The sequence below is a fragment of the Xiphophorus maculatus genome, unplaced genomic scaffold (assembly GCF_002775205.1).
Source record: "Xiphophorus maculatus strain JP 163 A unplaced genomic scaffold, X_maculatus-5.0-male Unplaced_Scaffold_BN230, whole genome shotgun sequence".
Taxonomy (NCBI): domain Eukaryota; kingdom Metazoa; phylum Chordata; class Actinopteri; order Cyprinodontiformes; family Poeciliidae; genus Xiphophorus; species Xiphophorus maculatus.
The window spans coordinates 43736-65828 of NW_019369823.1; the positions used below are offsets into that span (position 1 = coordinate 43736).

At 36.9% G+C, this 22093-nt stretch overlaps 2 protein-coding genes across 2 annotated transcripts; both read left to right on the forward strand.

Annotated features, from left to right (window-relative positions):
* The first annotated feature begins 4965 nt into the window (after window positions 1–4965).
* On the forward strand, window positions 4966–8343 carry LOC111607993. Its single transcript, XM_023330142.1, has 3 exons — window positions 4966–5870; window positions 6570–6788; window positions 8100–8343. The coding sequence occupies exons 1-3, from the start codon at window positions 5128–5130 to the stop codon at window positions 8305–8307; spliced, it is 1170 nt and encodes a 389-aa protein (XP_023185910.1). The 5' UTR covers window positions 4966–5127; the 3' UTR covers window positions 8308–8343.
* Window positions 8344–15037: 6694 nt separating this feature from the next.
* On the forward strand, window positions 15038–16091 carry LOC111607996 (gastrula zinc finger protein XlCGF8.2DB-like; the record flags this gene model as incomplete). Its single annotated transcript, XM_023330145.1, has 1 exon — window positions 15038–16091. A coding segment is annotated over one exon (837 nt), but the record flags the coding sequence as incomplete, so codon positions are not given.
* Window positions 16092–22093: the final 6002 nt, after the last annotated feature.

Consider the following 22093-nt stretch of genomic DNA (forward strand, 5'->3'; position numbering starts at 1 on the left):
AATCTTTAGATGTCATGATCGTAAGATCCACAAGGTGGCGGTAATGCAATGACATGAATGAACGACAGTCATAAAATCCCAAAGAAGAAGAAGAAGACAAAGAAAATGGCGCATGGTCTGTTTGGTTGAATGTTCGACTGTTTCTCTAAACGAGTTTATCAACGAGCCGTTAACTGCTGCTGAAGAAACATTCACAGAGTTTAAAGAAATCATCGTCAAGTCGGAGGAAGAGATGGATGATCATCGCAGACTGCTGGATTTCTCCCGGAGGCCCCAGATAATCTTACACCGAATAGGTAGGAACCACCAGCGTTTGGATGCAGGTTAAGGTCTAAATGTCTGCACCTTTCTGTATGAGGATCATTTTAGTAAATGTTCTTTTCCCGTATAAATGTTTTGTTAACCGGTAAATGAACGCAGGAATCACAATTACGCTGTGAAAATGGCTTATTGATGTAGAAATAAAATGACCTTTTATGGCTTTTCCTCCTTTAACTACACGAAGCTGAAGTTGGTTTCCGATTCCACCTAATTTTTCACTTCCTTTCGCATCTTTAATAGACTCTGGTTTAAAAACTGCAAGAACTACACTCTTCAAAACCTGGACTGGATTATTCTGCTCTAATAGCAGAATATTTAAATCCATGTTTGGGATTTGTGAAACTTTTTTCTGATTTGTGAAACTTTATGTAACAGACGGCTGCAGAAGATCTTTCCTTCCAACAACCATCTCCATCTACAATAACTCTTGGAAGAATTCATGAGTAACACCAACATTTAATTTCCCATTAGGATTAATTAAGTGGTTTTGAATTAGAATTGAATTGGAATTTTAAAAAACTGCATGGAACAAGTGTGAATAGTAATCTAAACTTTAGTGAAGTTTCACAAATCCCAAACATGAATTAAAATATTCTGCTATTGGAGAAGAATAACCCAGTCCAGGTTAGAAGAGTCTAGCTGTTGTAGTTTTTAAACTAGAGTCTATTAAAGATGTGGAAGGTAGTGAAAAATTAAGTGGATTCGCCCTTTAGCCATTTCCTGAATCAGAAGCTGGAATCGGAAACCAACTTCAGCTTCGTCCAATGATCTCAGGTAATTACTAATTGGAACGTGCATATATAAGCTAGTAAAGCCTTGCAAAGCAAACAGCATGAAACAATAATAGACGTGTTATTATCTGTCAAACTAAACCTCATATAAAAGTCCAATCAACAAGCCACTGCTGCATTGAGGTGATGTTTCATACGTAGGTGTAACACATGAGAAAACCCGGATCGTGACAGACGACGTGGAGTTTCAAATAATATCAAGTGGCCTAGGCTCTCCCTATTAAAAGTACCCAGGCAAGTCTGGCTTAAAATTATGAAACAGAAGTAGCATACAAAATATATTTTATTTATACATACTTTTATAATATTAAAAATAGACTTTATTATTCTAATTTAAAACCCAATGAAGCACAGCAACCCAGAACAAACACTAGGAGCAGTCTGAGACTTAAAACAACTGCAAATCAAATTAGTAGCACACACCACACACTACAGGATGATCGGTTACGAAATCGCAAGCGACAATCTTAGAGAACGATCAACGTTCTAAAATTGTCGTATGGAGAGGGGGGGGATTGTGTAGTGTGAACTATTGCATCGGGTAGTCGATGTGCCCATCTTCTCTATTTAAATCTAATTATTACTATAGGGCAACATGATATACAGACTTTATAATCTGCACTCTTTTGGTTGAATGCAGTATTTATTTCCACTTTGGCTTTATGTTGTTTAATTTTTGTTCAAGTAGATTTTTTATTAATGGAGACTGAGAATCCATGTTATTTATGGTTTTGGTTGTTTTGTTTTGTTCATCAGTTCCAGTGTTAAGTCTTCTTTTGAAAATAAAGTGTATCTATCTTTGGCAGGAAATCACATGCATTATTACGTCATTTCCATTAAATCAGTGTAAAATGGTCTTCAAACAATATTATCGTTTATCGCAATAATTTTTGAGACGATTAATCGTTCAGCAAAATTTGTTATCGTGACAGGCCTAGTAGCAACAATATAAAATGCGACACTGACGTTACACAGAACCAGCCACAAGTGCCACATCAAAAATCCATTTATCCTACCAGCAGCACATATATTGATGATCCTGCGGCGCCAGCGCTCATCCGACAGACATCCAACTGCACACAAAAACACTCATAGCTTGGCTGCCACACTCGGTGCCTATCTGCACTAATAAGCCCGACAATGCTGTGAACCGGAAGTGAAGGTGGGGAAAAGCATAGACATAATATGATGAGTAGACCCCGCATGGCTGCTCTGGCGTAGGAAATACGGCGGCCATCTTGGAGCGGTCGTCCCTCCTACTTGGCTAAACCAAAACAGCAGAAGATGCCTCAGCACTGCCAGATATTTGTGTTCAGATCGACAGACTAATGACGCGAGATCTCGGGGGATAACGTTTCACAAGTAAGATGGACATATTACAGTTTATATTTTGTGATTAGAATATTACTATACTGTATTTATGTCCACTGACAAAACAACAGCTAATCTTAGCTATCAGCTTAGTGTAATACCGGGGTTCGGCCCCGCTATGAAGGCTAACCGAGATTTTGTAAATCTTAAGTTTTAATTATTCCCTAACCTTGATTTAGATTATTCCACACAAGGTGGCAAAGACTCTTATTTATATGAAATTCTTTCACTCTGTCTAAAGTAAAATAGCTCCTGTTTTTGTTTTGAAGGTTTCATAAAGACCATGTGAGGAAGAAGTGGGGAATGTCTTTAAGGAGAGACGGATTCACTGCACTGATGAATCTCAGCTGCTGAATCTCTCTTAATCTCCTCCTCGGCTGGAAAACATGAATAAAACCTATATAGATATTATGTATATATGCAAGTCCATATAAATATGTGTAGTTTAATGCATATTATTCAGCATTAATATTTATTTAAGCATCTTTATTTCTCTGATTGTATTATTTTGTGTTTGTATATTTATATAAATATGTACTGATATTACTAAATAATATATTTAAAAAATTATGACTGGTTGTGTGCTTTGTAAAATAATCATAATACAGAAATATCAACACATTTTATTCTGACTCTATTCTGTTTTCCCCACTAAGAATAGTTAAATATGCTCAACCTTATATCAGTCATTCAAAAATACTTTAAAAATCATTTCCTTGTAAATGTTGCTAACCTTTTAATAAGGTTTACAGAAAAATTGGTAAATATCTGTTTAGTATTTAGCGAGTTATGATTGATAAATGCGCTGATACGTCATTGAGTCTGTTAAACATAAAGCTGAGTGGAACGGTCGACCTCTCCAAGATGGCCGCCTTAAATCTCTTCAGTAACAATAGGCAAGAGCGGTCCATGAGGCGTTTATTTATAGTCTATGGGGAAAAAGGGCACAATGACTATGGGCAAAGGTGCATTCATGGGCCCAATATGGGTGGGAATTTACAGCTACTTCATGTAAACACATTTTTCAACTAATATACCACCCAGTTACATAAATAAAAGAAGTTCAATGTCCAAAAAACTTGTAAATTGCTTTTATAGTTTATTTTTTCCCGTTTGACAAGCAAATAACAAAGATCAAACTTTTCATTAGTGATGTGTTGAGTAATGAAGCGGGTAAGACAGAGAACTCACCTAAACCTGAGCACAGTTAAAGTTTTTATTTTTTAGTAATAAATCGTTGTCCCTGGTGACATAGCGGGTAACAAGCCAATCACAACCCTCTTTTCTATTTGTTTCTAGTTTTCTTTTGGATCCAGCCATTGTTTCATACAACCAGATTAATCAGAATTTATGTATCAGAATCACAAACATTTTAAACTTGTTTATTCATTGTAAAGCTTCGTGTTGTTTTCACGTTGCCTATTTGGGGCCTGCCATGCAAAGCAATGGCAGAAACCTATTACTATTCTCCCAATTCTTTATTTTTCATCCGTAACCGTTAATGCGGCTCATACCGCTGCGTGCACACCTACAAATGAGGTATCAAAACGTGCAGAAAATTCACGCCATTGGAGCTATTACTTTTGGTGGGATTCGGGGTTAACATGGCGACATAATTCGCAAAAAACTACGAAAAAAACCCCATTATAAGTCAATGGGAAAAATCCTTCAAATACCCTGCTTTTGAGGATTTTCTGTGTCGTCACGAATTCACGTAGAAATGCCATTCAAATTTCATTTTGTAGATACGTCTGTGATCTCTTCGAAAGTGAAGACGGCTCGTCGATACCAATTACGGTTTGTCCACAATTTGTCTCTAAGCGACCCAAAGTTTTTCATTTTTCCTAAAATTAGAGTGAGAGTCAGGGCCTTTAGATCTCCGCTAGAGTGAGAAATGAAGAGAATTTTTCACCCCAAAATAATTTTGAAATCGCCATCACGCCCACAAATATCGCACGATTGGTATCAAAATCGGTCCTGACATTGATTCGCATGTCTGCTCCGGTAAAATGTTTTCGAAATTTATCTAGACCGTACGGTTTTCTGTCACGGTGCTTCAGAGCAAAGTCATTTCGACAGGATTTTCTCAGGCTGTCTCAGGCTCTCTCCGATATATTTCTCAAACATTTCAGATCTGGGCAAACCATTTCTTTCTCTCATCGCTGTAAATGCTCTGAGTGAGGTAGAGATATGAATCTCGGGACTATCGCAGAAGACACATTGCCCTCTCATACGCTTCAAACGGTTTTTGAATATGTATTACGGTTCCCAAATGGAAAGGAGTTGTTTTCAATGCTTTTTTTCAGTAAAACTGGCTGGCTCAAAGAGAGTATTCTCTGCCCCAGCCTCTCTCACTAACAGTTCACACTTTGCTGAGAAAATTATTTACCATAGCAACGGAACTCAAGAGGCTATTGGCTGCTGATTATACGGTGGCCCTGAGGTGCAAAGCACAACAACATTAACGAAAACACAACGACATTAACGAAAACACAACGACATTAACGAAAACACAACAACATTAACGAAAACACAACGGAAAAGGTATGTCCCAGTGGGAGACCTAAGAAATCGCTGATTGGACTACAGCTCGTTTTACTTTTGAACCGGAAGTTATTCTGGCTACAACGTGTTTTTTAATAACATGAATGTTCTCGGTGATCCAAACCTTACTACAGCTATTCGAGAGTCTTTTGACTCAGGACATACATATGAGGTGATACTGGACATGCTTCGGACCAACCACAAAGTGTCAGTTAGTATGCGTTCACTAAAGACTTATTTAAAAGAAGCGGGGCTACATAGAAGAGGCAACTACTCTCCACTTCGGGAAGTGAGGCGTGCGATTACGGCCGAGCTGAGAGGACCAGGGCAATTATTTGGCTATCGGACCATGTGGCAAGTTCTCAAACAAAAACACAACCTGTGTGTCAAACGTGATGTTGTAATGAGACTGCTGAGGCAGCTGAACCCTCAAGGCATCGCTCTGAGGACTCGCAGGAGATTTACAAGGCGCACCTATCACTCTATGGGGCCCAATTACATATGGCATGTAGACGGCTACGGCAAACTGAAGCCATTCGGCTTGGCCATCTCAGGATGCATTGATGGATTTTCGAGAAGAATGATGTGGCTTGTTTGTGGGGCAACAAACAACAATCCTTCTGTCATTGCCCAGCATTATATAAACTGTGTCAAGAGTCTTGGAGTGATACCAATGAGACTACGAACAGACCTCGGCACAGAGAACGGGACTGTGGCAGCAATACAGTGTACCCTCCGCCATGCGCATACGGATTATTATGCTGGGTCATCAAGCCACAGTTACGGATCATCCACAGGGAATCAACGCATCGAGTCATGGTGGTCTTTTTTCAGAAGAGGAAGGTGGGTACATATGTGTTTTTCAGATGTCAAGTACAGCGAAAGCTGATCACGGTCTGAAATCCGTGGAAGCATACAGTCTGAGTTTAAAAACGATTTGTAAAGTAGGTCCAAACTCTTCGTGTGAAAAACAAGGTTCTGGTGACTTTAGTAACATACAGTACACGTAAGCTCTATGTTAGTTAAGCAAATTTTGCAGGTTCTGCAGTAAGTACTACAATACATATTTGTGATATTAATTTTAGTATTACACACAGGTGGGTAGAGTACTCAAAAATCGTTATGGAGTAATAGACGTTACATACTTTTACTGTTTATAAATAAGGGATGAGGTGAAAGCTACTTCTAAGCTTGTGGTTTGTTTATTGTTGTCATGGCAACTCCATAGGAAGTGCCTATGGAGTTGGCAGTCACATAGCTGTCGTTTTGCCAGTTAACATGCCATATTGAATTAGTTTCAAACATTTATTTTCATAAGGCTTTATAGCAAATATTTTGTTTCCAAATTAGAATTTTCCATTGTTTGGTTACAGATGCTATACAAATTTTTAGTTTGTACGTGGAAAATTAGGATGCGATATTCAGTTTGACATAGATTTAGCGCATGCTTTCAATGTTATGGACATGGAGAAAGACAGACAATCTTTTAATCATTTTAATATGAAAAAGAACAGAACCGTTTCTAATTCAATGTATCCTCAGGTCTCAGTTTTGGATGGACTTGTTTGGAGATTTAAGAGACTCCGGAAACTTCAACGGAAGTGTTGAGCACCAGTGCTTGCTCAGATTCTGCTTCACCAGAGTTCTGCAGAAAGACCTGGATGAATGCAAAAATCTCTGGAATAACCACAGGATCCGGCCAAGCAGACTTGCATCATGTCCTGGGGGGATTCCAAACGAACTCTATCTCTTGCCTCACAGGTAATTGACATCTTCACAAATAGAAATAATGCTTGACATTACATAATAATGCAGAAGTGCTGTTAGCACAAGTTAGGACATCTATTATCTATGTACAAGTAACCTATAACTGTTAATGTATAGTGTATCACAAAAGTAAGTACACCCCTCACATTTCTGCAGGTATTCAAGTATATGGGATGACACCAACAAAATGACACTTTGACACAATGAAAAGTAGTCTGATTACAGCTTATATAACAGTGTAAATTTATTCTTCCAACAAAATAACTCTATGTAAAGGCATTGATGTCTAAACCACCAGCAACAAAAGTGAGTACACCCCTAAGAGGTCCCTAAGAGTACTCACCAAACGCCGCACACTACATCAAATTAGTCTGCATGGCTGTCACCCCAGAAGGAAGCTCTTAAGTCTGTACACAAGACAGCCCGCAAACAGTTTGCTGAAGACATATCAACAAAGGACATGGATTATTGGAACCAGGTCTTATGGTCTGATGAGACCAAAATTAATTTGTTTGGTTCAGATGGTCTCCAGCATGTGTGGCAGCTGTCAGGTGAGGAGTACAAAGAGAAGTGTGTGATGCCTACAGTCAAGCATGGTGGTGGGAATGCCATGGTCTCGGGCTGCAGGAGTGTAGCAGGTGTTGGGGAGTTACATTTCATGAGCCCGAATATGTACTGTGAAATACTGAAGCAGAGCATGATCCCTTCCCTCTGGAAACTGGGTCACAGAGCAGCGTTCCAGCATGATAAAGCCCCCAAACACACCTCTAAGACGACCACTGCTTTACTGAAGAGGCTGAGGGTGAAGGTGATGGACTTGCCAAGCATGTCTCCACACCTAAACCCATTAAAACATCTTTGACATGTCCTCCAAGCCCAGGAGAGTTAAGGCAGTTTTGGTAAATAATGGTGGCCACACAAAATATTGACACTATAGAAATCTTCACTAAGGGGTGTACTCACATTAGTTGCCATTAGTTTAGACATTAATGGCTGTATATAGTTAGTTTGCGGGAAGAATAAATTTACATTCTTATATAAGCTGCACTCAGACTACTTTTCATTGTGTCAAAGCGTCATTTTGTCAGTGTTATCCCATAAAAATATATACTTAAATATCTGCAGAAATGTGAGGGGTGTACTCACTTTGTGATACACTGTATAAGCTGTCACTGATAGTGCTCACTTATACTGTGTCACACAGCCAGCAACCCCCCCCCAAAAAACAGACAATTACAAGTACTTGTACTAAATATATAAAATATCTGTCACAATTCTATTACTAATTATATTCTGACTTTGCAGATATGGTTCAAGAGATTGTGGATTTCCTGTTGAGGACAGTGATCTGGATGTTTTCCCAGAAGCAAGTCAGGTGACAGAGTTGTGTGGTGATAAAGACATCGAGGAATACCTACAGCAAGTCATGCAACAACATGGACAACAGCAGTCACAAAACTGGGAGTCAGCTATGGAACTGTATTTATTCCTCAAACACATAGCAAGGCTGTAGACACAAACAACCTGAATAAATTTTTTTTATATATTTTGTGTCCTGTTCATTTTACTCAAATGAAAACTCATTGTTATGGTAAGAACATATAACCTAAAATATTATCTATTTTTAGATATTTTCATATGATAGCAAAATCATATGAAATCATGCTGATAACTATGAATAAACTGCCACTTTAGAAGGATAGCCCTTCTAAAGTGGCAGTTTATTCATAGTTATCAGCTCATGAAGTCAACAATCCCTTTGGGCAAATTCTGTTATTTGAGACTGGTGTATGTCTGGTTTAGGCTCACGATACGGGCATTTGTCAAAGCTCTACAATATAAAATTTTGTATCATTTTAAAAGGGAATACACTCGGCTTTCATTTAAGCCAAGCTTCGAATCTGACCAACTCAGAGGTCACCACAGCTTGTTAAACAGAAATAACACAAACTCTTTTTGCCTTACCAAGAAACATTGTTTTTAGTCCAGTGGTATCCAGGGACATCAGGGACACAAGAGTTGACAACTGAAATACTCAGACTAAGAAATCTGGAAATGTATACCATATACTGTTTTTTAGATTAGTCCACCATTATGTAATCCATAATAACCACATAAAAACATGACTGCATGGTAGTATAGATTTGGTACATTTCAGGATTTCTTAGTCTGAGTATTTCAGTTGTCAACTCTTGTGTCCCTAGATACCATTGGATTACAAACAATGTTTTTGGTTAAGCGAAAAGGATTCATATTATTTTGTTTTAACAAGCTCTGGTGACCTGAGTTGGTCAGATTCAAAACTTGGCTTAAATGAAAGCCGAGTGTATCCCCTTTAAAGATGATACAAAAAAACTATATTATGGACATATCAGAAATGCCCGGACCGTGAACCTAAACCAGACATACACCACTCTAAAAAAAAATACAGAATTTGCCCTAACGGATTGTTGACTTCATGAGCTGATGTCCCTTTCAAAGCTATCACTTTGAAAAGGACATCATATTATCTAATCTTTTCAGAAATTATGGCAAGGCTTTGCCACCCAGAAATGGAGAACAACATGGACCCTGTATTCACATTCACAAAATTAGCTGAATGCCAACAGCATTAGAACAAGACTGCCAAGAAATCTCTTCTTTCAGTTTCAGTAGCATCCGAATCCCGGAGCATTTTGTATTCCAAAGTCCATGTTAGCCCTAAAAGCAGCGTAAGATTCCAAAAGTGGCAGTTTCAGTATATTTGCACAGGTGTTTGCAACAGGAAAGGGTGAATCACTCAAAAACTCAAGATGTGGGGATGGCATCATGCCTGCTGGTGGAATCGCTGTCAGACCTGTAGCAAACATCAGGACTTCCTCTAGACATACAGCAGTGTTTTTCTCTGAAAAATTAAAAACAATGTAGTTAATAGATAATGCATTGCACAAATGATTAATTTTTATGTATGCTTTCCTCCTAATAAAACAAAGGAAAAAAAACAATTTTAGAATAAAACACAATCTGTCCTTACTAACCTTCACAATCAAGCAAATAATCTGCCCAGAAGACGATTGTTTTGCCCTCCTTTTGCCGCCTATTGGTTCCTACTGGGCTGAGATCTGGTTTGAACATGGTCTCCAAGTCTGAAGCAGTCAGGGCCTTGGCAGAGAAACATAGGACTGGGGACAGGACACTGGAATGCTGTTGCAGTGCAGCGAAAAACCCCAGACTTGCCAGTTCATCTTTGAATCTGTTAAGGATAAAAACATACGCACTGCACTTTATTCATAGCATAGATATGAAGTATTCTAAGTCCTGTGTAAATGTGAATCACATTGTAGTACAATATGTCTAAAAAGAAAAGAAAATTAAATATACAAAGTAAAGCTAACCTTTCACAGTGCTCAAAAATCATCATTAAAAGTAAAAATGTATCATTTCAAACTTTAAAAAAAAATGTTTTCACTGTGCAAAAAAAACAAAATTGTGTCATGCAACAGTATATTTTTAGAAATCACATTGAAAAATTATTTATGTGCCATACCTATGATTAATCTGACAATGATTAAATATATATATATATTTATGATGACAAAAGAAGATTATACCTATTGTACATAAAATTCTGAATGGATGATAAAAGTGGTGAAACTCAGAATTTGGAAAGTATTGCTCAATATATTACAACATTTCACATAATTTTTCAGAAGGACACACAAAGAGGTTAACAACCAACGATAAAAAACAAAATCAATTAAGGAAAGAAGCTTGTTAAATTTGATATCTGATCAAGTAATTTCATATCTATAATTTGATCACAATTTTTTATACCCAATTAGTTTTTCATAGTAAATTACAACGTCATGATATCAGTGGCAGGTGTGAACAACTGGAAATATGTCATTGATCTTGAGTATTGAGCATCGAACTTTAGAATAGTTTTAAAATCTTTATAACATAATATAATATTAATAGCTCACTGTTTAGTAATTACCGTTGAATGGCACTGTGGTTTCTGTCAAGGATGTACCATCTGAGATACTCCTCTACAAAAGCTTTCTTCTCAGAAGTCTTCACACTTCTGAAGCAACCAGCAGTTTGGAACATCCCGCTGTTTTGAAAAATTATATTTAGCAGAGATTCATCTGATTCAGCTTCCAGGACCTATAAAACAAGCAGTTTATTATAAGAAGAAGTACAGAACTATCAATTAGACAACTTCTTCGTTATGAATACAAAAATAGCATAAACATTTTGTGCAATTGTGATTTCACATTTCTTGAGATAGGCTGAAATCAGGCCTTTCAAAACAAAAAGATTTGTCAAGCTTTGAGAAAACGAAATTACTATTTTGTTATAATAATTTCCTAATCTTAATCTGAACGTGAAAATAATCTCCAGTTGGCATACAATAAATCTATTTCCTAAACCTAGGTCATTTCCTACCTGCTTTAGAACTTTCCCTATCTCCTCATCTTGAACATCTTCAACAGTGGCGCCGAAACTTGGATTCCCTATCATGTAGTTGACCAGGTTCTTTGAGAGAAAATGTGGTGCCGGTCCCCCATGTACAATCGATACAGCAATCATCTTTCCTGCTAAAAAATACTCATCTTCCCTGGCAGCTGTTGTACAGAGCAAATTATTACGGTGGGTAATTAAATCTTAGATCTGCTTATGACAGACACATAAGCACATGTTTCTGCAAATTTTTATTTTAGAAGTACTACCACTTCACTAACTAAGGTTAGTTAGGTTCACTAACCCAAAATTATGCGGAAGGCTGAGCAATGTTTTGTTTTAGAGAATACTCTGTTGTTTTCTTTTTGTTTTTAATTCCTCCTGTATTATGTTACAATAACATCCAAATAGATCCATTAACTATTATCAGTCATTTTCAAGCTTTTACTTTTGAACTGATGCAAACAAAACAATGATTGGAAAATTATTATGCAATAATTAATCAGTAGATGATTTACTGTTTTGACTTGTTATTAATTGACAGTTTGCTGTTGCTGTTAAACAATTATTCTGTATAGTTTTGCTACCTGGAACTTTCTTTAAGCAAGTCTATTATGGTACTTAAAAGCTGCTTGTTTTTGGTCGGAACAAAACCGGACCTACCCGAACTTTCATTTTTTCCTTTTGCTTTAACCCCTTTTTCCCAAGAGAATACTTTTGTCGCTCCTCATTTTTCTTTTTTCTGTATTCAAGGAAGGTGCTGAGGGCTGGTGCAGGGCAGGATGGAACAGGCTGTTGTGCTAGAAGTAAAGTAAAGAAAAAATGTTGCACATCACATTCATGCAAACAGATGATATGTATTACGAACGACACAAATTACTTAAGGCTGTAACGGACCTTAACGGACCACAGCCTTAAGCAGTGCCTAAGGCTGTAACGGACCTTACTATTTTTAATTTAATTTAATTGGTTTATTTGGTAGGGACAGACATACAGCGACATAGACAAACTGAACAAAACAGCAGTCTCATGTTTACGTCATAGTGCAATAGCAACAGCTAATTCGCAGCACTTGTTCCTAGATGGGCTTTTTCTATATATGGCTAATACCATGCTGCTGTATTATATCGAGTTTGTGTACTTTTAACTGCATTTACAATGAACAACTAAATAACAGTGGACACGGTCTGGAGACCACTAACGTTAGCAAATTGCTACATCCATAAGAAACATAAATATTTCTTTATGCTTATTAACTTACTTGAACATTGTGGAGTATCTTCCATAAATATTTCCTGACGTTGAAGCCTCTTGCCACAATTGCTGCAGAAGTTTGGTGACGGCTCAACCAGCTCTTTCCCGCAGTTTGGGCAAAACATTGTGACCGTATGCCCGCTTCTCATTAAAACGAAGCACACCAGAATAACTTCCGGTTCAAAAGTAAAACGAGTTGTAGTCCAATCAGCGATTTCTTAGGTCTCCCACTGGGACATACCTTTTCCGTTGTGTTTTCGTTAATGTTGTTGTGTTTTCGTTAATGTCGTTGTGTTTTCGTTAATGTCGTTGTGTTTTCGTTAATGTTGTTGTGTTTTCGTTAATGTCGTTGTGTTTTCGTTAATGTTGTTGTGTTTTCGTTAATGTTGTGTTTTCGTTAATGTCGTTGTGTTTTCGTTAATGTTGTTGTGTTTTCGTTAATGTTGTGTTTTCGTTAATGTTGTTGTGTTTTCGTTAATGTCGTTGTGTTTTCGTTAATGTTGTGTTTTCGTTAATGTTGTGTTTTCGTTAATGTTGTTGTGTTTTCGTTAATGTTGTTGTGTTTTCGTTAATGTCGTTGTGTTTTCGTTAATGTCGTTGTGTTTTCGTTAATGTCGTTGTGTTTTCGTTAATGTCGTTGTGTTTTCGTTAATGTCGTTGTGTTTTCGTTAATGTCGTTGTGTTTTCGTTAATGTCGTTGTGTTTTCGTTAATGTCGTTGTGTTTTCGTTAATGTCGTTGTGTTTTCGTTAATGTCGTTGTGTTTTCGTTAATGTCGTTGTGTTTTCGTTAATGTCGTTGTGTTTTCGTTAATGTCGTTGTGTTTTTGAATTTGTAATTGTGCTTCGTTAATGTTGTTGTGCTTTGCACCTCAGGGCCACCGTATGATTAGGACTACAAATACGCATCACTGTAGTTCTAACTATAGTGGAATACTCAGTTGAAACAGATCAGGACTGAACTGGCCTTTAGAACTACTTGCTGCTATGGGCTGTATATAACTGATTTAACTCAGTAACTGTTACACATGGGATTAGTTCAAAACTTTAAAATGAAGCATAATAATAATTTCAAAATAAAAGCCTTGACAATTTTTAAATCAGGTAATTGCTCTGTTGAGCATTATATAACTGATTTAACCCAATGACTGTTATACATGGGATTAGTTTGGACCTTTGAAATGAAGCTCAACAAAAATTTTCAAAATAAAAGCCTTGACAATTTTTACATGAGATTATTGCTCTTTTGAGCATTATATAACTGATTTTATCCAATGACTGTTATACATGGGATTAGGTTGGCCCTTTGAAATGAAGCTTAACAAAAATTTCAAAATAAAAGCTTTATAATTTTTACATAAGATTATTGCTCTTTTGAGCATTATATAACTGATTTTATCCAATGACTGTTATACATGGTATTAGTTTGGCCCTTTCAAATGAAGCATACTGAAAATTTCAAATTAAAAGCCTTGAAAATTTTTAGATCAGGTATTTGCTCTTTTGGGCATTATGTGAATTTTTTATCCAAAGCACTGATACACATAGGATTAAATTGGTGTTTTGAAATGAAGCTTAACAAAAATTTCAAAATAAAAGCCTTGAATATTTTTACATCAACTGCTTGTGTTTTGAGCATTATATAACTAATTTAACCCAATGACTATTACACATGGGATTAGTTTGGCCCTTTGAAATGAAGTTTAACAAAAATTCCAAAATAAAAGCCTTGACAAATTTTAAATCATACTGAATGGTGCACGTCCACCTTACTTAACGTTCTTGTGATTCTCCACATGCTATTGATTACATTGCAGAGTTCTTTAGCATCGATGCTAATTTCTAGCATGATAACGCCGGGCCCATACCGACGGACACGCTTTGGCAGGCCCCGGTTAAATTTCTTCAGAAATTTTCTAGTTTACATATATTGTCCAGTTGATGTCACAGTAGAGCAAATGAAGTACCGCGGTGCATCGGCTCATGAGTCGAATGATTGGATGGAGTTCCTCAGGGCTTTTAAAAAAGTGGACTAAAATGAAATTTGAATATAATTTATAGTATTTGTTTAAAATCCGTTCATTTGAGAATTCTCCAAATGTCAGCTGGATATGTCGATTCATCTATATCTCTGTCTACGCTCTTGAATTTTCAAATGGTTTTTTGTTCATTTCTGCCTTAAACGATTTACTTCAGTAAAGTTAACAATTACTCTTTTTCTCTGTTTTCTTCTCCAGATTCCCTGAAGTGTAACGTTTATAACCAGGAGAGGAGATCCACTCTGGACCAGGAGGAGTTAGAACCTGTGCAGGTGAAACAAGAACAGGAAGAGCCAGAAGATCATCAGATAAAAGTGGAAGAGAAAGAAGTTTACTGCAGTCAGGGTGAAGAACAGATTGGATTAAAACAGGAGACTGATGCCTGCATGTTGGTTCCTGTTGATGAGCATACAGACCACACTGAATCAGAACCAAAGAGGAACCAAGTCATCTTCCAGGAAGCTGCTGAAGCTGAGAACCAAAATCAGGAAAGAAGAAAACCTTTCTCATGTGACATCTGTAAAAAGTGTTTTGCTTTCAAATCTGCTTTTGATGCTCACATGAGAACTCATACGGGTGAAAAGCCGTTTTCATGTGTGAACTGTGGAAAAAGTTTTAGTCAAAAAGTTAATTTAACTCAGCACATGATGATTCACACTGGTGAAAAGCCGTTTTCATGTGTGAACTGTGGAAAAAGTTTTAGTCAAAAAGTTAATTTAACTCAGCACATGATGATTCACACTGGTGAAAAGCCGTTTTCATGTGTGAATTGTGGAAAAGGTTTTAGTCAAAAAGTTAATTTAACTCAGCACATGATGATTCACACTGGTGAAAAGCCGTTTTCATGTGTGAACTGTGGAAAACGTTTTAGTCAAAAACGGAATTTAACTCAGCACATGATGATTCACACTGGTGAAAAGCCGTTTTCATGTGTGAACTGTGGAAAACGTTTTAGTCAAAAACGGAATTTAACTCAGCACATGATGATTCACACTGGTGAAAAGCCGTTTTCATGTGTGAACTGTGGAAAAAGTTTTAGTCAAAAAGTTAATTTACCTCAGCACATGATGATTCACACAGTTGAAAAGCCTTTTTCATGTGTGAACTGTGGAAAAGGTTTTAGTCAAAAACAGAATTTAACTCAGCACATGATGATTCACACTGGTGAAAAGCCGTTTTCATGTGTGAACTGTGGAAAAAGTTTTAGTCAAAAAGTTAATTTACCTCAGCACATGATGATTCACACTGGTGAAAAACCATTTTCATGTGTGAAATGTGGAGAAAGTTTTCGTCACAAGGTGAGTTTAATTCACCACTTGAAGCGTCACACAGGTGAAAAGCAGTAGAAGTATTTTCCATACATATTCTATGTTGAGGTTCACTATAGAACTGATTTGGTTTAAAACTAGAATGAAAGACTGGAGGGGTTTCATGTCTATAAAGCTGAAAATTGTTGTATTTGTTAAATGTGATAATTTGGATACTTAAAGATGTGCAACCATGACACATTTTCCTTCAGAGATGCTTTCTTGTTTTTTTTGGTATATTCTGTATCAATAAACAATATTGATAAACTGTATGTTATTGTATTAACTTACAGTTTATGTCAAACTGTATGTTGTGTGTGTACAACATGAAGAGCAGAGGGCTCAGCACACAGCCCTGAGGAGTGCCAGTACTGATGCTGATAGATGAAGAGGCTTGGGGGCCCACTGACTATTTCATGCATTAACAGAGTTTGACCGGACATGGACTCCCTTCCAGAACATTCTCACATGATTGGACTTGAGGGATTGATTTGTATTATTCTGTACCATAGAGACAGTTAGTGGGGTTTATTTTAAATGTTTTTAAAATCAAAACTAGAATGTACAGAATTGAGTGTTTTTTTTTTTAAAAAAATCTGCAAAAAAGTATTTGTGATAGTTTTGTCTTTAAAGTAAAATGAGATTGAGTTTTCTTTCAAATTATATTAACCAGTTTTACTCTGATTAAAATCTTTTCAAATGAAATAAAATGGATTTGTACTTGAAGGAAAATGCAAGATTCACCACAAATTAATTTTCCTGCTTTGATTGCCAGAGCCGGCACAAGGCATAGCAGACTAAGCAGCCACTAAGGGCCCCAGGGCCACTAGGGGGCCCCTCAGTGGAGCTGATTTTATTTATTTTTCTTAGTAATAATTTCTGTCATAATATCAAAACCACACAATGTCACTATTAAGTGGTTTGTTTTTACAATAATATATATTTGATAATGTATGTAGAAATGATTTTTTTATTGATAGAAAGAAACAATATGCTCTTGGCGGCCCCTGGTGGCCGCGGTAGGTACCGCACGCTTCGCTGGTAACATGAGCCTCATCCAAACGTGAAAAGCTCCGGTCAGAAGACAAGTCAGCAAAACAATGTCTCCAAAAAGGACTTATCCTTCAGGGAGGGAGAAAAGAAAGGAAGAATAGAAAAAAGCCAAGATAAAGGTTTGTTTTAATGTGTCTTGGTAATGTCATGTAAAAGATTTGTAAAGCTGCTAACAGAAAATTAGCTTGAATGGTCCAGTTCAACAGCCCAACATTTATAGGGTCTTTGTGTTTGTGTGAACCTGAGTTTAAACTTTAAACGAGTTGATTCTCATGGTTGGCTCTGTATATTTCTGAGGTATTTTTGGCTTCAAAACTCCGTGTTTGATAAGGTTTGATAACAATAACTTAAACTTCTCAATGTTTGACATTGTCTAGCAAAATGTTTTTACGTCAGGCTACATAGCTGCTACATGGATGAGCTGCTCTATGCTGTAGTTGGTGATTTGTTGTTTGCTGCTGAGCATAATCATTTTGTGGCTAAAACAAACATTATTTTTACATCAACTTCTAAGTTATGTTAAAATCATTTGAAGGATCAGAATCAGTCCAGTACTGGTACCGGTCCACATTGTAGGGGAGAAAGACTCACATGGTATAAATTACAATTTTTAACTATTTGTTAGATTTTAAATTTCTTATTTTCATATGTCCTCATTTATCTTACTTTAATTTGCTTTTTCTAGCAGCTGTTAACTTCTGTAACTAGGGTTTCCAAAGTCTGAATAAAAAGAGGAGCAGCGAGAGGGGAAATTTAGAGTGAATTGCAATAGACACTGTTTCAAAGTTATAATAATTTATTAAAATAAAAACAGTAAAATTAAATAATACTTCTATGTAGATGAGAAGAAGTTAGGAAAAACTAAGCTGAGTTGCCGAGGCTTGGCGGTAGGTGCTGACAGGTTCTGGATCGGAGGCTCCCGAGCAAAGAATCACCAAACACCGTGACGTCACACACTCGTTGGATTTCCCTCCATCGATTTATGTTGATCACGGGACAGCCACAGCAACAGGGGGCGCCACCATCTGGGCCAAACGCACCACCTTCAATCCTGAGGGCTAAAAAAGAAAAAAATACAAACTATTATTAAAATACCGGTAGAAAAATCAAATAGATAAAACCGGTAAAAGTCTTTTACACTCGACCACCAGCACCGCACAATTCAGTGAACAAGCCGGTACTGATCGGCTCTCAATAAGCCACAGGATGGGCGGAACCAGCGGTAACTCCGAACAAAGCAGCAGCGATCATTGTGGATATACGGAAACTATAGGAAAGGTTCTGATCTGGTGGAGTGAAGAAACTGTGAAACATGTTGCGGGATGTAGGAGATACGAATCAGAAGACAATATTAACTTTGGATTTGTGGAAAACTGGAATACTAATATTGTATTTGTTTTATTTAGATAAAGTGGAAGAAAAGATTTTACGTCTTTCAAAGAGAACTGGCACTGTATGAGAAATCTTTAGATGTGATGATCGTAAGATCCACAAGGTGGCGGTAATGCAATGACATGAATGAACGACAGTCATAAAATCCCAAAGAAGAAGAAGAAGAAGACAAAGAAAATGGCGCATGGTCTGTTTGGTTGAATGTTCGACTGTTTCTCTAAACGAGTTTATCAACGAGCCGTTAACTGCTGCTGAAGAAACATTCACAGAGTTTAAAGAAATCATCGTCAAGTCGGAGGAAGAGATGGATGATCATCGCAGACTGCTGGATTTCTCCCGGAGGCCCCAGATAATCTTACACCGAATAGGTAGGAACCACCAGCGTTTGGATGCAGGTTAAGGTCTAAATGTCTGCACCTTTCTGTATGAGGATCATTTTAGTAAATGTTCTTTTCCCGTATAAATGTTGTGTTAACCGGTAAATGAACGCAGGAATCACAATTACGCTGTGAAAATGGCTTATTGATATAGAAATAAAATGACCTTTTATGGCTTTTCCTCCTTTAACTACACGAAGCTGAAGTTGGTTTCCGATTCCACCTAATTTTTCACTTCCTTTCGCATCTTTAATAGACTCTGGTTTAAAAACTGTAAGAACTACACTCTTCAAAACCTGGACTGGATTATTCTGCTCTAATAGCAGAATATTTAAATCCATGTTTGGGATTTGTGAAACTTTTTTCTGATTTGTGAAACTTTATGTAACAGACGGCTGCAGAAGATCTTTCCTTCCAACAACCATCTCCATCTACAATAACTCTTGGAAGAATTCATGAGTAACACCAACATTTAATTTCCCATTAGGATTAATAAAGTGGTTTTGAATTAGAATTGAATTGGAATTTTAAAAAACTGCATGGAACAAGTGTGAATAGTAATCTAAACTTTAGTGAAGTTTCACAAATCACAAACATGGTTTTAAATATTCTGCTGTTAGTTGAAAATAATCTTGTCCAGGTTTCAAGAGTTTAGGTGTTATGGTAGTTTGGGAATTTGAGCAGTTATACTATAACAGAGATTAAAAAGTGGTGAAATCAACCTTTATTGAAGTTTCACAAATCAGAAACATGGTTATAAATATTCTGCTGTGAGAGCAGATTAACCCAGTCCAGGTCAGAAGAGTCTAGCTGTTGTAGTTTTTAAACTAGACTCTATTAAAGATGTGGAAGGTAGTGAAAAATTAAGTGGACTCGCCCTTTAGCCATTTCCTGAATCAGAAGCTGGAATCGGAAACCAACTTCAGCTTCGTCCAATGATCTCAGGTAATTACTAATTGGAACGTGCATATATAAGCTAGTAAAGCCTTGCAATGCAAACAGCATGAAACAATAATAGAGGTGTTATTATCTGTCAAACTAAACCTCATATAAAAGTCCAATCAACAAGCCACTGCTGCATTGAGGTGATGTTTCATACGTAGGTGTAACACATGAGAAAACCCGGATCGTGACAGACGACGTGGAGTTTCAAATAATATCAAGTGGCCTAGGCTCTCCCTATTAAAAGTACCCAGGCAAGTCTGGCTTAAAATTATGAAACAGAAGTAGTATACAAAATATATTTTATTTATACATACTTTTATAATATTAAAAATAGACTTTATTATTCTAATTTAAAACCCAATGAAGCACAGCAACCCAGAACAAACACTAGGAGCAGTCTGAGACTTAAAACAACTGCAAACCAAATTAGTAGCACACACCACACACTACAGGATGATCGGTTACGAAATCGCAAGCGACAATCTTAGAGAACGATCAACGTTCTAAAATTGTCGTATGGAGAGGGGGGGGATTGTGTAGTGTGAACTATTGCATCGGGTAGTCGATGTGCCCATCTTCTCTATTTAAATCTAATTATTACTATAGGGCAACATGATATACAGACTTTATAATCTGCACTCTTTTGGTTGAATGCAGTATTTATTTCCACTTTGGCTTTATGTTGTTTAATTTTTGTTCAAGTAGATTTTTTATTAATGGAGACTGAGAATCCATGTTATTTATGGTTTTGGTTGTTTTGTTTATTTTGTTCATCAGTTCCAGTGTTAAATGTTCTTTTGAAAATAAAGTGTATCTATCTTTGGCAGGAAATCGTATGCATTATTACGTCATTTCCATGACAATAGGCAAGTAACAATAGGCAAGAGCGGTCCATGAGGCGTTTATTTATAGTCTATGGGGAAAAGGGCACAATGACTATGGGCAAAGGTGCATTCATGGGCACAATATGGGTGGGAATTTACAGTTTCTTTATGTTTACGCCGTTTTCAACTAATACACCAAACAGTTACATAAATAAAAGAAGTTCAATGTCCAAAAAACTTGAAAATTGCTTTTATAGTTTATTTTTTCCCGTTTGACAAGCAAATAACAAAGATCAAACTTTTCATTAGTGATGTGTTGAGTAATGAAGCGGGTAAGACAGAAAACTCACCTAAACCTGAGCAGTTAAAGTTTTTTTTTTTTAGTAATAAATCGTTGTCCCTGGTGACATAGCGAGTAACAAGCCAATCACAACCCTCTTTTCTATTTGTTTCTAGTTTTCTTTTGGATCCAGCCATTGTTTCATACAACCAGATTAATCAGAATTTATGTATCAGAATCACAAACATTTTAAACTTGTTTATTCATTGTAAAGCTTCATGTTGTTTTCACGTTGCCTATTTTACATATATTGTCCAGTTGATGTCACAGTAGAGCAAATGAAGCACCGCGGTGCATCGGCTCATGAGTCGAATGATTGGATGGAGTTCCTCAGGGCTTTTAAAAATGTGGACTAAAATGAAATTTGAATATAATTTATAGTATTTGTTTAAAATCCGTTCATTTGAGAATTCTCCAAATGTCAGCTGGATATGTCGATTCATCTATATCTCTGTCTACGCTCTTGAATTTTCAAATGGTTTTTTGTTAATTTCTGCCTTAAACGATTTACTTCAGTAAAGTTAACAATTACTCTTTTTCTCTATTTTCTTGTCCAGATTCCCTGAAGTGTAACGTTTATAACCAGGAGAGGAGATCCACTCTGGACCAGGAGGAGTTAGAACCTGTGCAGGTGAAACAAGAACAGGAAGAGCCTGAAGATCATCAGATAAAAGAAGAGCAGGAGGATCTGAAACACCAGCAGATAAAAGTGGAAGAGAAAGAAGTTTACTGCAGTCAGGCTGAAGAACAGATTGAATTAAAACAGGAGACTGATACCTGCATGTTGGTTCCTGTTGATGAGCAAACAGACCACACTGAATCAGAACCAAACAGGAACCAAGTCATCTTCCAGGAAGCTAAGAACCAAAATCAGGAAAGAAGAAAACCTTTCTCATGTGTCATCTGTAAAAAGCGTTTGACTTTCAAATCTGTTTTTGATGTTCATATGAGAACTCATACGGGTGAAAAGCCGTTTTCATGTGTGACCTGTGGAAAAAGTTTTAGTGAAAAAGGTCATTTAACTCAGCACATGAAGATTCACACTGGTGAAAAGCCTGTTTCATGTGTGAACTGTGGAAAAAGTTTTAGTCAAAAAAGTAATTTAACTCAGCACATGAAGATTCACACAGGTGAAAAGCCGTTTTCATGTGTGAACTGTGGAAAAAGTTTTAGTCGAAAACAGGATTTAACTCAGCACATGATTATTCACACTGGTGAAAAGCCGTTTTCATGTGTGAATTGTGGAAAAGCTTTTAGTCACAAACAGCATTTAACTCAGCACATGATGATTCACACTGGTGAAAAGCCGTTTTCATGTGTGAAATGT

Bases quoted from the DNA above. Each gene is read 5' to 3' on its own strand.
- LOC111607993 (XM_023330142.1), top strand. From the start codon at position 5,128: ATGAATGTTCTCGGTGATCCAAACCTTACTACAGCTATTCGAGAGTCT. The intron at 5,871-6,569 runs GTGGGTACATAT...ATGTATCCTCAG, and splicing joins TCTTTTTTCAGAAGAGGAAG to GTCTCAGTTTTGGATGGACT. The intron at 6,789-8,099 runs GTAATTGACATC...CTGACTTTGCAG, and splicing joins CTCTATCTCTTGCCTCACAG to ATATGGTTCAAGAGATTGTG.